The sequence below is a fragment of the Dermochelys coriacea genome, chromosome 1, assembly GCF_009764565.3.
Source record: "Dermochelys coriacea isolate rDerCor1 chromosome 1, rDerCor1.pri.v4, whole genome shotgun sequence".
NCBI classification, from domain to species: Eukaryota; Metazoa; Chordata; order Testudines; family Dermochelyidae; genus Dermochelys; species Dermochelys coriacea.
Window position 1 is genome coordinate 60,207,672 of NC_050068.2, and position 13,633 is coordinate 60,221,304.

General features: G+C 41.7%; 1 protein-coding gene across 5 annotated transcripts in view; it reads right to left on the reverse strand.

Moving 5' to 3' along the window:
- Window positions 1–8,478, reverse strand: part of GTF2F2 (general transcription factor IIF subunit 2) — a 142,793-nt gene extending 134,315 nt beyond the window's left edge. For 3 of the 5 annotated variants that reach the window (XM_038381053.2, XM_038381047.2, XM_043500796.1), the window contains exons 1-4: window positions 8,347–8,478; window positions 3,233–3,306; window positions 2,723–2,741; window positions 1,523–1,667 (exon numbers count right to left, since the gene is read on the reverse strand). In XM_038381053.2, coding sequence (XP_038236981.1) covers window positions 1,523–1,667; window positions 2,723–2,741; window positions 3,233–3,306; window positions 8,347–8,412 — 304 coding nt within the window. In that variant the 5' untranslated portion in view covers window positions 8,413–8,478. Of the gene's footprint in view, window positions 1–1,522; window positions 1,668–2,722; window positions 2,742–3,232; window positions 3,307–3,859; window positions 3,950–8,346 lie in introns of those variants that run through there. The other 2 variants (XM_043500782.1, XM_043500773.1) reach the window with 1 other exon arrangement.
- Window positions 8,479–13,633: the final 5,155 nt, after the last annotated feature.

A 13,633-nucleotide genomic window follows, 5' to 3' on the forward strand; every position in this document is an offset into this window, starting at 1 on the left:
TCTCTAGGATACACCTAGTCTGATAGCAGATGGAAAATGTAATAGGAATCACTCTCATACAATTACCCACTCTAATGCGGAAACTTAAATTTTTCCATTTCATTGCCTTATGATAGACACAGTGCAGTCATAAATGTGTGCCATACAGGGGCATGTTGTACCACCATCAGTTCATAGCAATAAGTAGGTCTGTCCCTTATCCTTTTTTAAAAAACAAAACAGTATCTCAGAGACTTGTGAACGATCCCATGCATATTTATATGGTGTCAAGTCTGAAGCGTAATTATTACACTTCAAATGTCACTGTTAACTATTCCACTGTTGAGCATTCATATTCTGGGAATGTGTTTATCCACTCTAAGATACAGTGACAGATATTTGGGCAAGATGCAACAGGGGCAGCTAGTTCCTGGCCAGCCTAGCAGGAGTAGAAAATGAAGAAATCAAACCATCCAAAAATCCAGCGTATCCAAATGTATAGTCACCTCCGACCCTGCCCAAAAAGGGGAGGGAAAGCATCATAAACTTTATTTATGGGAACTCCCAAACATTCCAAGATGCCTGAAGCCCCAAGTATTCTCTACTAAGCTTTCAAGGCATCCAGTCTCTCTTTTCCCCCCACCTTATTTTCTATGATGCTGCCACACATTTACAGTATACAAATCTGCAGCACACAAAGTTTGGGGACTACATAACATTAATTTAGTATCAGAACAGCCAACTAGCAAAGGAAAAATACATTGACTATTCCACAAGAGGAAGGAGAGCAGTGAAAGGAAGGGCATATGATAATTTTGATGTTTCTATCATATAATTTAGGCCTAACATGCTCATAGAACGTGGTATCCTGAAAATGCCCCACACTTACCATGTATTGCTACTATAATATCAGTGACCTACACATAATGTAGGTCAAGGAATTTGAATCCAATAGACAAAAATACAATTATTTTTCCTGCGTGCCAAATACCACATTACTATTACACTTTCTGAGAAAGTAAACAACTGGAAAGTTTGATGAATGACCGTTAATATTCACTGGTCATCAAGACACTATATCAAGACTGATAGAAAAAAATGAACCTAATTCAAAATTGATTTTCACCACACTGTAGCTAGATTTCTGTCAAATCTATCCTTTCCTCCAAAAGAAGTGTTGAGCAAAGCAGCAGTTTTCTGCTAGGTCATCCTATCAGAAGCACAAGTTGTGATGAAACCTAAAGGTTTTGTACTATACTCCATTCTTCCTCTCTGATCTGTTCAGCAGGCTGATATTGGAATGCACAATACAATCCTTTCTGGAGACATTTCAGGCTCTTACTCGATTAAAAGAAGAAAAATAGTCAACTAGAATGAAGTGTTATGTGCATGCATGTGACCAAAAAACAAAGCTGAAAGGTCTTTATTTTAGCTCCATCAGTTTGATGGTGTCCTTTTAACCAACTATCATGCTGAGATTATGAATCTACGCAAACATGCATGACAGGAATTATATTAACAAATAATTTTCATTCTAATTTACCTGCTGAGCTTTCTGTAAACACTGTTAACGTCTGTCCTCCCACACTTTGCAAAAGAAATGGATGTTCTCTGGGTGCACTGACTGAAGCAGGTTTTCCTCCAATATCACTGATACTTGCAAGATCTTCATTCAAAGTAAATGATACCTAACAACCACAATGAACATAATATTAGTACATAGACCTTTAAACTACATAGATTTTAGAGCTTAGGAAACAGGAAGAGAAAGAAAAATGAAATAGTACAATACAATTTTGAGTTGTTCAAATATACATCTGGGATCTAATTTTTAATATACTAAGCTTCTGAAATATTTTATTCAACATTTTCACATAGGATTATTTATACAATTTACTCAACAGATTTTTATTATCTCCTCTTGATGTCAGAGAACAATTAATTGCATTTCATTATTTTTAAAAATGTTGAGAACCTAAGATAGTTATATCTTTCAATGTAGATATTTTAAATGTTTCACACAGCTAACTTCACTTTTGAGAAAATGTCAGCAGCATATATTACAGCCAACTACGAGCCTGAACAAATCCCAAAGACAACTGGAGTCTCTCCACGTATTGCAATGAGAGTTAAATCAGACTCTAAGATGGTATATTCAGCTTTTCCCCACTGCTGAATTTTTGCTAAGTCTCTTCCAATTCAATGTGTTGGTTGGCTCTGGGGTATACTGAATCATGCTGCTACCTTCCCATCTAACATGAAAGGTAAAATACCTGGTAAAGCTATTATTCATTCAATTGCTAATAAAATAAATTAATCAGCTGCCTTTGCAGATGAAAAGACCCTCAAATTCCCCAATACTTTATATTTAACAAAACTAATGAATTAACACCAAATATGATATGGTATATTTCTGAACTCTTACTTCTTTGTTTCCAACTTTTTCTACTTAATATTAATACCTAGCTCTTATATAGCACTTATCAGTAGATCTCAAAGCACTTTAGAAAGAATATTAGCATCATTATCTTCATTTTACAGATGGGGAAACTGAGGCATGAAGCAATACGTGACTTGCCCAAGGTCACGCAGTAGGCCAGTGACAGAGCCAGTCCCCTAGGTCTCCCAACTTCCAGTCCAGTGCTCTATTACAAGTACTATAAGATAAATGTACACTACTTTAAGCAACACTAAAGTTCAAAATATAACACATTAATAGCCTTTGGATTTGGTAATTACTTACTTCTGTTCTTCCTTGATTTCTGTAAAAGAAAATATTTAATATTTTAGTTTCTGTAATCTAATTTCACAGGTTTGGCTCCTCTGATAACAGCAGCAACCTCAAATTCTAGCTTTGTTACAGTCTTCGCTCCTGGGCTACCCAAGGACAAATGGGAAAGTCAGCAGGAGCAAATAGAAGCAACACAATAGCATATAAATAAATTGATAGAGACTCTTTATTTAGATGAGCCTATTGCCGATGTCTATGAAATCGGAAATGGGGTTCTAAAATATATCCACACACACCAGTATAATTTTTTATATTCATACTGTTTAGAATATACAATGATAATCACTAGGGCAGCTATATTTCAAGCTTCATAGAAATAAACCCAACTTGTACTTTCAATAAATATTATGCAATATAAGTAGTACTTCACTGCAATACACTACTGTATACTAAACATAACTTTTTTTACTTCTGTAATAATTCTAAGAATTCCTACCAAAAACAGTATGGTGAACTACTTACTTGGCAATCCTCAGCTTCCCTACTTCACCCCTTCCTGAAGCTTTAGTCCATTGTTGTGACAAGTACTTGGGGACCTTAAAAAAAAAAAAAAGAAAAGAAAAAGAAATTCAGGTAACTATGCAACAGATAGTTATATCAAAGATTTTATGTGTTTTTTTTAAATTAAAAAAAAACATCTTTTTTGTATTGCTTTCTTTACAACAACAATTAAAATATACTGAAGATTAATATTTCTTTGCTAGAGAAGGCAAACAGAAGAAGTCAGCACCAAAAATTGATCATATTTAAACTTTCCAAAACCTACCAAGCATAGCCTAAGATGTATGACTTAAATGAAACTAAAAGAGGTGATTAAAAATTGCAGCCTTAACAGGACATCTGACTGACTTGTGGAACAAAAAAGGAAGTCATGTTTTACTATCCCCAAGGCCATGCATTAAAAAAGCGTTGATGTTCTTTTTATGCTCTTCTTTTAACACACACAATGCACCAGAAGCTCCAGCAAATCCACTTTTATTTTTAGTTTTGTAGCAATAACTTCCTAGGGTTTTACTAGTACAGTACAGTCATTCCATATTTGCATTTATAGCCACTGTAGAAAGTATATACAACTAAAGGACTGCATACTTTGTTGCTTATGTAGGCAGAGCTGCACACCCAATGAGAAAGAGAAGCACCCAACACAATGGGATCCTGATCCATGACTATGGCTCGCAGGTGCTATGGAATACAAATATTAATTAATAATATTAAGCCACATCCTGTGATGTATAGGCAGTATCAGGGGGCACCAGTAAGATTTATCTGCCTGCAGCACCAATCAGGCACTTGGTGGCCTGATTTTCCTCTCACTTATACCAGTAGAAATCAAGCTTTCCAGATTTACATTTTCACCAACCTCAATAGGGTTCTGCCTATTGCTGCCTAGAATATTCTCTGAAATTTTGGAATTGACACAACATGTTCAAAAATTGTTACGTAACACACAGAACAAAAAAAGATGCCATTAAGTGTAGGGCCTCACTTCACCCAGATAAATCTGTAGTTGTATAGTGGATGGGATTACGCAATCTACAGGAAGACAGGAAATGTTTTACACAATAAAACACCCGCTACAGCGGATTTCTTTTAATTTGAGCAAGAACAATTAGGAGGATCAGTTTTCAAAAATCTTTTAACAATCCTGAATATAGTGTATGGAAACATTGCAATCTGTTTCTATAAACAAAAACAGAACTGAAATAATTTTAACTTGGATTTTGGAAAAGGGATTCTCCAGTTAAGGTCTGACCCGAGGCCATGAATGAACTAACAGCATCTGAACAAAACATATATAAAATACTTAAGATTCTAGAGACATGGTCTTTATTCTTGACTGCGTAGGTAGGGATAATACTTCTCCCTCACAATTTGTAACATGACCATGTGGGAAAAGACATGACATAAACCAATACCATTTCAAAATGAAATACTCCCTAATTAGCACAACCTACTTTTCTATATTTTGCACTCTAAAACCTCACAGCTTTAGTTGTACTTACTTTTATTGAATATATTCCTAAAGCACCCACCACTGTAATATCTGGGCTATTGTCTATTAAGTTGTCTCTCTCTGGGATACTTTCTATATTAGCTTCACACATTCTAAAGGGAAACCAGGTTAACCAGTAACTTGTTTTTCCAACAAGTCTTTTCCCCAGAAATTAATTAACAATTTCAACATTGTTATACCTGGTCTTCATTAGCCAGGGAAGTCGTGTTGTGAGCTGTGGTAAAGCAGCACTACACAAAACATTCTGTTGTTTAAAGAGAATTCTTTTTTTTTTTTTTAAATTAAATCCACCAAATGATAATCAGTTTTGCTTCAATAATATGAAGTCCCATCTATGTTGTGATTCTTAACATGTTGGGGGACCTACTTACAAAAGTTTGCTGTGGTTTAAAATTCCAGTTCACACATGAAGTAGGTCTGCTAACTCTCCTTCAGGTCTGAACTGGATTTTAAACCAGGAGGGTAGGGGAAAACCATGCATAACCTTTTTACACTAGCAAACTTTATAGCTGTAATTCACAAGTGTTGCAGCAATGGTGTCCCTAACCTCTCTTTGTCAGAGGGTGGAGATGGATGGCAGGAGAGAGATCACTTGATCATTACCTGTTAGGTTCACTCCCTCTGGGGCACCTGGCATTGGCCACTGTCAGTGGACAGAATGCTGGGCTGGATGGACCTTTGGTCTGACCCAGTATGGCCGTTCTTATGTTAATGGTAAAAAATTTAACATGGGCAGAATTTACATGTTTTTACCATTGAATCATCTAGCCTGTGATTATACAGTGGTAAAAATGCCCAACTAATTGTAGGTTTCAGAGTAGCAGCTGTATTAGTCTGGATCCGCAAAATGAAAAGGAGGACTTGTGGCACCTTAGAGACTAACAAATTTATTTGAACATAAGCTTTCGTGCGCTACAGCTCACTTCATTGGATGCCTGCAGTGGAAAAAACAGTAGGGAGATTTTATATACACAGAGAACATGAAACAGTGGGTGTTACCATGCTCACTGTAACAAGAGTGATCAAGTAAGGCGAGCTATTACCAGCAGGAGAGAAAAAAAACTTTTTGTAGTGATAATCAAGGTGGGCCATTTCCAGCAGATGACAAGAACTCCTCTCACTGTAGGGGGAAGAGGGGGTAGTTTTACTTTGTGTAATGACACATCCACTCCCAGTCTTTATTCAAGCCTAATTTAATGGTGTCCAGTTTGCAAATTAATTCCAATTCAGCAGTCTCTCACTGGAGTCTGTTTTTGAAGTATTTTTTTTGTAATATTGCGACTTTTAGGTCTGTACTCGTACAGACCTAAAAGTCGCAATATTACAACAAAAAGGCTTCTGGACTCTGTGGCAACCCAGCCCTGTTGTGAGTTAGAGCTAACTAGGAGACTCCTTCCTCACCTCAGCACACCTCCTCCCTCCCCGATGTGGCTTTTATGCTATGGACAAGTGATTGCTGGGACAATTTGTTCCCCCAGGGGTGCTGGGACAATTTGTACAGACCTAAAAGTCTCAATATAACAACAAAAAAACAGGTTTCAGAGTAGCAGCCGTGTTAGTCTGTATTCGCAAAAAGAAAAGGAGTACTTGTGGCACCTTAGAGACAAACAAATTTATTTGAGCATAAGCTTTCGTGGGCTACAGCTCACGAAAGTTTATGCTCAAATAAATTTGTTTGTCTCTAAGGTGCCACAAGTACTCCTTTTCTTTTAACAAAAAGAAACAGACTCCAACGAGAGACTGCTGAATTGGAATTAATTTGCAAACTGGACACCATTAAATTAGGCTTGAATAAAGACTGGGAGTGGATAAAACTATTTCCCCATGTTTATTCCCCCCCCGCCCCCCCCCGCATTGTTCCTCACATGTTCTTGTCAACTGCTGGAAACGGCCCACCTTGATTGTCACTACAAAAGTTTTTTTTTTTTTCCTCTCTTACTGGTAATAGCTCACCTTATCTGATCACTCTCATTACAGTGTGTATGGTAACACCCAATGTTTCATGTTCTCTGTGTATATAAAATCTCCGTACTGTATTTTCCACTGCACGCATCCGATGAAGTGAGCTGTAGCTCATGAAAGCTTATGCTCAAATAAATTTGTTAGTCTCTAAGATGCCACAAGTATTCTTTTTCTTTCAACTAATTGTAGTTTGTCGGCTTAAAAAAGGTGCAGTTGTTTGCACAGTTACCAAGTTCAGTTCACTACCATCTTCACTACAACAACATCACATGTTTGAACCATGCTGGGGTACTACAGAGTTGTGGGCTCCCATTGTATGAAAGGAAGTACAACGTTACCAAGGCCAATATCAGCCATGGAAGTCATTTTTAAGTCACATTAGCACCTATCTGTGAAAAATCATGTTTTAAAAGGGTTCTTGCTATCCCTGTCCTCCTCTTATTATAGAGAGTGCACCTAGTAAAGTTCTGTTGCTGATAACCAATATCAATACTGGGTCCCCTTTCACCTCCTCATCTACCCAAACAGAGTTTAAAACTTCTTGGTAAGCATAGGTAGGACCAACCCATTTTCAAAGAAGGTTTTATGAAGCCCTTAGTCAGAAACTGACACTAAAGAGGAAGTACAAAGACCTGGCAACAAGCCCACCCCTTGACCTTGTCCACATTGAGGATTTTCTGAAATCTTCTATTGCTGCTCTAGCACCAGTGCTGCCAATGATGGAGACAATATCATACACCAGCCACTGGCTTTTTTACCACTGTGTCATCCTGAAAACCCTAAGTGCAGATATAACCCCAGGTTCTTGGAAAGTAAAGCATAATAGGAATCCTAGCAGGGTGCTGGCCGGAAACACTGCTTACGGAGCCTCATCCATCTCTGCCTAAGGGTGTCCGATACATCTGAAGTCCTCGCCCCAGCTACAGGAAAGGACAAATTTCATTCTCTTCTTCCTGCCACGGTCTCCTGAATGCTACTGGGATGGAGAGTCGATTCCACCACTTCATTCCCTCTCCCCCTTGCTAGCGCGCACAGTCTTTGCCAAAAGCAGAGCGGCCGTTACAGGGCACTCGTCAGTTTCAGGGTTGCTCCAAAGCGCAGCCACTGAAGGGGCTGGAGTCTCGCAGCTCTCTGGGCACGGTGCCTGGCAAAGCAGAGAGCAGCCGTGGGACCTGCCCGCCGACTCGGCGTTGGTTCGCGCGTGGCGAGGTCTCCGCAGCTCCCGGGAAACCAGACACGCCTCTGCTTTCCTGCGGAGACCGTAGGGGCCGCCCAGGGGAATGGGAAAGTCACTCCGCCCCCCCCGCCCAGCAACAGAACCAGGGAATTGCTGCCGCCCCCCCCACCCTTCATCCCGCTTCCTCGCCCCCCCCCCCAGATGAATCTCTTCCCCCCTCCGCCCCGGCCCACAGGGATCCCCACAAACCTTCCCCCCGCCGCAGGGATTCCCGCCCCGGCGTATTCTCGAGACGAGCCAGGGTCTCGGTCCCAGGGAGGGAAGGAGCCGCCCCAGCCGGTGGCGGGGCCTCCCTCGCGGGGCAGAAGCCGGGAGCGCGGGGGGACAGGCTGAGTCGCTCGCCGGGCCCGCGCGGCCTCTCACCTTCACCAGCCACATGCCCGTGTTCTGCTTGGCCCCGGTCAGGTCCAGCTCCCCCCTCTCACTCATGGCGGCCCGGGCCCGGGACGCAGGGACACGCCGAACGAGCTCGAGGCGCCCGCACGCACAACGGCGATTGCATCCACCCGGGCAACAATCAGCAGCTCACCCGTCTACGGCGGCCCCAGGCTGCCAAACTTCCGCGGTAAAGCGGAGCCCGGCGAGCGTTCCTCGCCTCCCCCGGGAAAGGGCGAAGAGGGAAGCGCGGGGGCTCTCGCGCTCCGGGGCCTGGTCCCTCGCGCTTCCTCTGGCAGGCGTAGGGGCGGGGCGGTAACAGGGCCTGAGCCAGGCGTGCTGTAGGGACTGACACCGCACGGCGGCGGCCTGCGTGTGTCCCTGGAGCGGGGCAGGCCTGGCGTGCTGCAGTAAGCCCGGGTTTGACGTGTGGCAGGGCCACCCAAGCTGACAGGGTAGGGAGGAGGTGAAAAGCAGGCACTGGCCTTGCCCCTGGCGGATCGAGTGAGAGGCCCCTGGAAGAGTTGGGTTATAGACGGTGCTTGGTTTGTAATGAATGGGGTGTCTGGGATGAAGCAGTGGTTTACTTCCATAACTGATGTGGCAGCCCAGAGGTGGTGGGATATGAAGTGCCGCACCTAGAGGTGCCTGGGCTGTACCTGGCACAAACTAAGCAATGGTTATAGAAATGCCGAGGTAGCCATTCCAGCAGGAGGAAGTCAGATGCATGCCGCTTTAATCAGTAATGGTTAACAGGACCAGACCGCAAATGTGAAAAATGGGGACAGGAGGTAGGGGTAATAGGAGCCTATATAAGAAAAAGGCCCAAAAATCAGGACTGACCCTATAAAATCGGGACATCTGGTCACCCTTACGTCAATAGTGTAAAAATCAGCTATTTCACAGCATCCCCAGAACCTGGGCAGGACTGTGGAATCATCAAGCTCCAACTGTCAACTCAGATTTGGCCCAAAATTCAGGTTAAAAGCAAGTTTTTACTAAAACACTTTGGTGACAGTTCCCCAAATTAAAGTAAAACCTCAGTGGGTACACGTGTATTTAAACCAAGAATCACCCACTGCTGGGTTTGAAAACCCGACATTGCAACTCTAGAAGCCTGAAAGTGAAATGCAGGGCTTGTCTCACTGGAAACTAGAACCATAATTGCTAAGTTATTTGTAATTCCCACTTTTAGTTATTTCGGTGCAAGGCTTTGTGTGGACACTCTTATTTGAATTCAGTGGGGAGGATATTCAGCATCTTAAAGAAGTTCTGCAAATGGCAGGATTTACAGATGATTGCTAATTGAGGCTTAGGGATGGAGTCTGTGAAGTGATGAGCACAAGGAGATAGGAAGAGCTCAGCGCCTTTCAACACCAGGCCCATTGTGATTCGTCAAAAAGCGAGTGAATGGCAGAGTTGTGTCTAGCTCATGCCATATGCTCAGACAGCACCTGCCGCTACTTAAAAATGACATGGAATAAATGTCTTCAACTCAAGTGACATTTTCAATAATCTGGTGTCATGATTCAATAGTTCTAATATACATTACTGACAGTATCAAACTAATGTAAAAATTTAAAAAGAGGAATTAAATAGGCCAAGTGCATGAATAATCAGCATAACTGGCCAAATCATGCTTGTTACCTAAATTGTCCTGTGAGAAATCATTGTTCTCATTTAAGATGCTAAAAACAGTAGGGGAAAAAATCTGGCAATATCACTGGCTCAGAGCTGAAAGTGACAAGCTATATGCTACAGGCAGCCTTTCCAGTCCTGTTTCCATGGAAACTACATTAAGGGTGGCAACAAAGTCAGAAGCATTTTCATTAATTCCCAATTTAAAATCCTAACCTTATGTTTGCCATTCCAGTGTTTCGTTCCATGGATGAAGAATCAGAAACCAGTAGGTAATAGCTGAGAGTTAGAACTCTGTGTTTCCATTTCTGCTCCTGTTTATATGCAACACATGTCAAATCGGGGAAATAAATTACAGGGTTTTAAATTACAGAACGTTTGCTTCTGATTTTTTTCATCCCACCAAGTGGGATCAATAGATTGCACTCTAGCAAGCCTCTGAGAAGGACCTCCCTTTGTCACTTTCAGGTGCTGCCTGAAGTTTGAGGACTGGCAGTGCTGATTTATAAAATAAAAATAATCTACAGACATAAATGGCCTGATCCTGTACTGTTAAAATGAATAGGAGTTTTGTTGTGGACCACAATAAATTTATGTATGCTTCCCTCAGAACCAAGAGGATATTAGGGAAAATATGCTTATAGGAGTTAACACTGTCCAACCTGAACTATGCCAGCAGCCCCATGGGAGAGGGGAAGAGGTGGCATAGATGCAGGCAGAGAAGGCAATGGCAACAGAGAGGGATAGTTCTCAACTATCACAATGAAAGGTATAGCACACCATAGGTCGCAGCTTCCTTTCCTAGTAGTGATCCACAGAGTTTGGAGACCATGCCCTCTGCCTCCTCAAGGGCCCCAAAATTCCTTGCTCCTGGGAGCAATATACAGAGGAAACCCCACAAGGTAACCCTTGTGGTGTCCAAGATTTCTTTATCCCAGTCCTGTAAATTTTAGCTGCTGGATGATTAAATATAGTTCTTGTACTCCCATGTCTAGCCCGGCCCCCTTCCCCCCCCCCAAAAAAACCCCAATTTGTTTTACAAATGTTGGTATGTTTAATCAAACATACCTTTCCAGTATTTCCCCTTACTTAGAGGACACCCCAGGAAAGTGAGCTGTTGTGTGTAGAAAGGAAATAAAACATAGCATACAGTAATTGTTATTTTACAATGTAATGGAATGAATATATAGAGAGATTTTTTTTTGCAAGCATTCTAGAATTTTCCAGATATCTGATAAAATTACAGTTAACAAACAGTGCTGACGTGGTAGATCAAACAGATCAGATATAATCACACAAAACTGTAAGTGCTGAATTATATTAAACAGATGGCTCTTGACTTGTTTTTGGGTTTATAAGCAAAGTAGGCGGTGCTCAGTGAATATTAATGAAAAAATATTTCCATAATGTGGGTGTGTAATAATAGAACACAAGAGACAGAAGGACAGATTCATAGCCCCACTGGCTCATTTGTACTGCTTTACTGGCACAGAGGGACTGTAATTCAACTTTATTGGCCAAATGAGTTTTTCCATGCAGAGAAAACCTCCAGGGTGCTGTAGAACCACTACACCAGTTCTACACTACCCCCCAGTGCTAACTGTAAAGGTTATTCCCAGAACAAAAGGGGGCATGGCCAATGTATTGCTATGCCTCCGTGATTATGGCTGCCAGTACAGCTCTGGAGACCACAGGCAATTTAGAGCAACTCTGAAGCTGCTTAGAGTTGTGCTGAGGTCCAAAGCATCCCCAGCCAGCCCCACAATTGAGAAGCAACAAAAAGCCACTTTTGTTATTCCCTCCTTTGGGTCCTGTGCCAAGTACAGCTTGACCAGACCAGAGGAATTGTATTTTGTCAGTTCCTGGAAGATAGCCATATATATTTAAGGAAAGTACGGGGGTAATTCAAATTCAAACATTCAACAAGCTATGTTTTCTTCACTCACTAATTCTAATTCTTTTCATATCCCTCCCTTAAAACCTGAAGGTCCTGTCTACTCAACATGGACATTCAGGATCTCCTGGCAGTTTGCTTTCCTCTGCTCACCAATTAGGCAATATTTTATTTCCTCCCTCATCTATTCCTATGTGCAAATTGTCTGTTTGGTGCTTCTCATCTCAAAGGTGGTTGTATCAGTAATGATTGGTGCATGTATGTAGTTCATAAAGGCCTTTGGCAACTTCAGGATGAGAGATACTATCTAAAATGTAAGATATTATTATTAATAGGGCCGTTAAAAAATTTCACCAGACCTAGAGATGGGTCAGGACCGGAATACTAGATGCACCCACCAGCTCCTCCTCATGAATTTTGATCTATTTATGTTTTTATATATTACCTCTTGCTGTGGAATCTGAGTGGTTTCTGTTTCTGGATGCTTTCATGCCTGAGGCATATCTCTGTAAGGGACCTGTGAAAAGGGCACTGAAATTGAACACCCCAGAGTTTGGGAAAATTCAGATTTGGGTCTGAATCTGAACTCCACAGCTCAGGCAAATATCTAACCAAGCAGAAAAGGGAGAGATGATGGTTTTCATTCAAAGCAGGAGTGATATAGGCATTTTATCAGAAAGAAAACTGATCCAGGGACAGCTGATGCTCTTACTTCATTCATTCTTGTCAGCAAACTCCTCATTAACAAATTTAAGTGAAAAAAGTGCTGAGCAGTTTCAGAGAAAAAAAAATAATGGAGTTAGGCTGCCAAAGAGCTTCATGTCCTCCTCAATCAAATGTATCAGGTTTTGCCTCCTCATCATATTGGTTTAGCAGACAGTGGGGCAGATCTTTAGGTGTCATTATCCTTATTCTTATCTTACATACTACCCTAACACTGCTTCAGTAGCTGTCCCACAATGACCGATAGAGGATAGGGGACGGGGACCAGGCTGTCTGAGGCGGCACAACCTTCCCTACCCGGCCCTCCATACAGTTTTGGAACCCCGATATGGCCCTCAGGCCAAAAAGTTTTCCCACCCTTGCTCTAAGTGGTCTTGGTGCCACCAAATGGGACAGAACACCACACTCAGGAGGTGTGTGGGTTACGCTTGCAGCTTCCTGAACAGTCCTGTGTTCTTAAAGCTGTGTGTGTCATGCACCTTGCCTGACCAACCCACACTGATATCAGTGAAGCATCCCCAGTAATCCACCAGTGTTTGCATAATCATTGAAATGGAGCCCTTTCTGTCAATATGCTCTGTGTCAAGGAGGGTTTTGGGCCAAAATAAGGACATTTCTTCTTTCAGCTGTTTTGTTTACCCTACATTACGTGGAATAAGAAGGGGATAAACTACCAAAAGAGAACAGTCTGTCCATGTAGAGTATGATCATGTACACTGGGATGAGAGGAATCCCAAAGTAACTAACTCCTAGCACAGAATATAGACCATCTAACCTTGGGTCTGTTTCTTATCCTTTTACAACCAAGGATTTTCGATTTTCAAGATGCCCCCCTAGAGGTAGTGGAAATATTTTTTGCAGCCATGAATTTTCAGGATTGCTTGTCACCAGTACATAACAATACTGCTCCCATCAAACACAAAATAGTACTACCTAGTCCAAAAAGAAAAGGAGTACTTGTGGCACCTTAGAGACTAACAAATTTATTTGAGCATAAGCTTTCGTGAGCTACAGCTCACT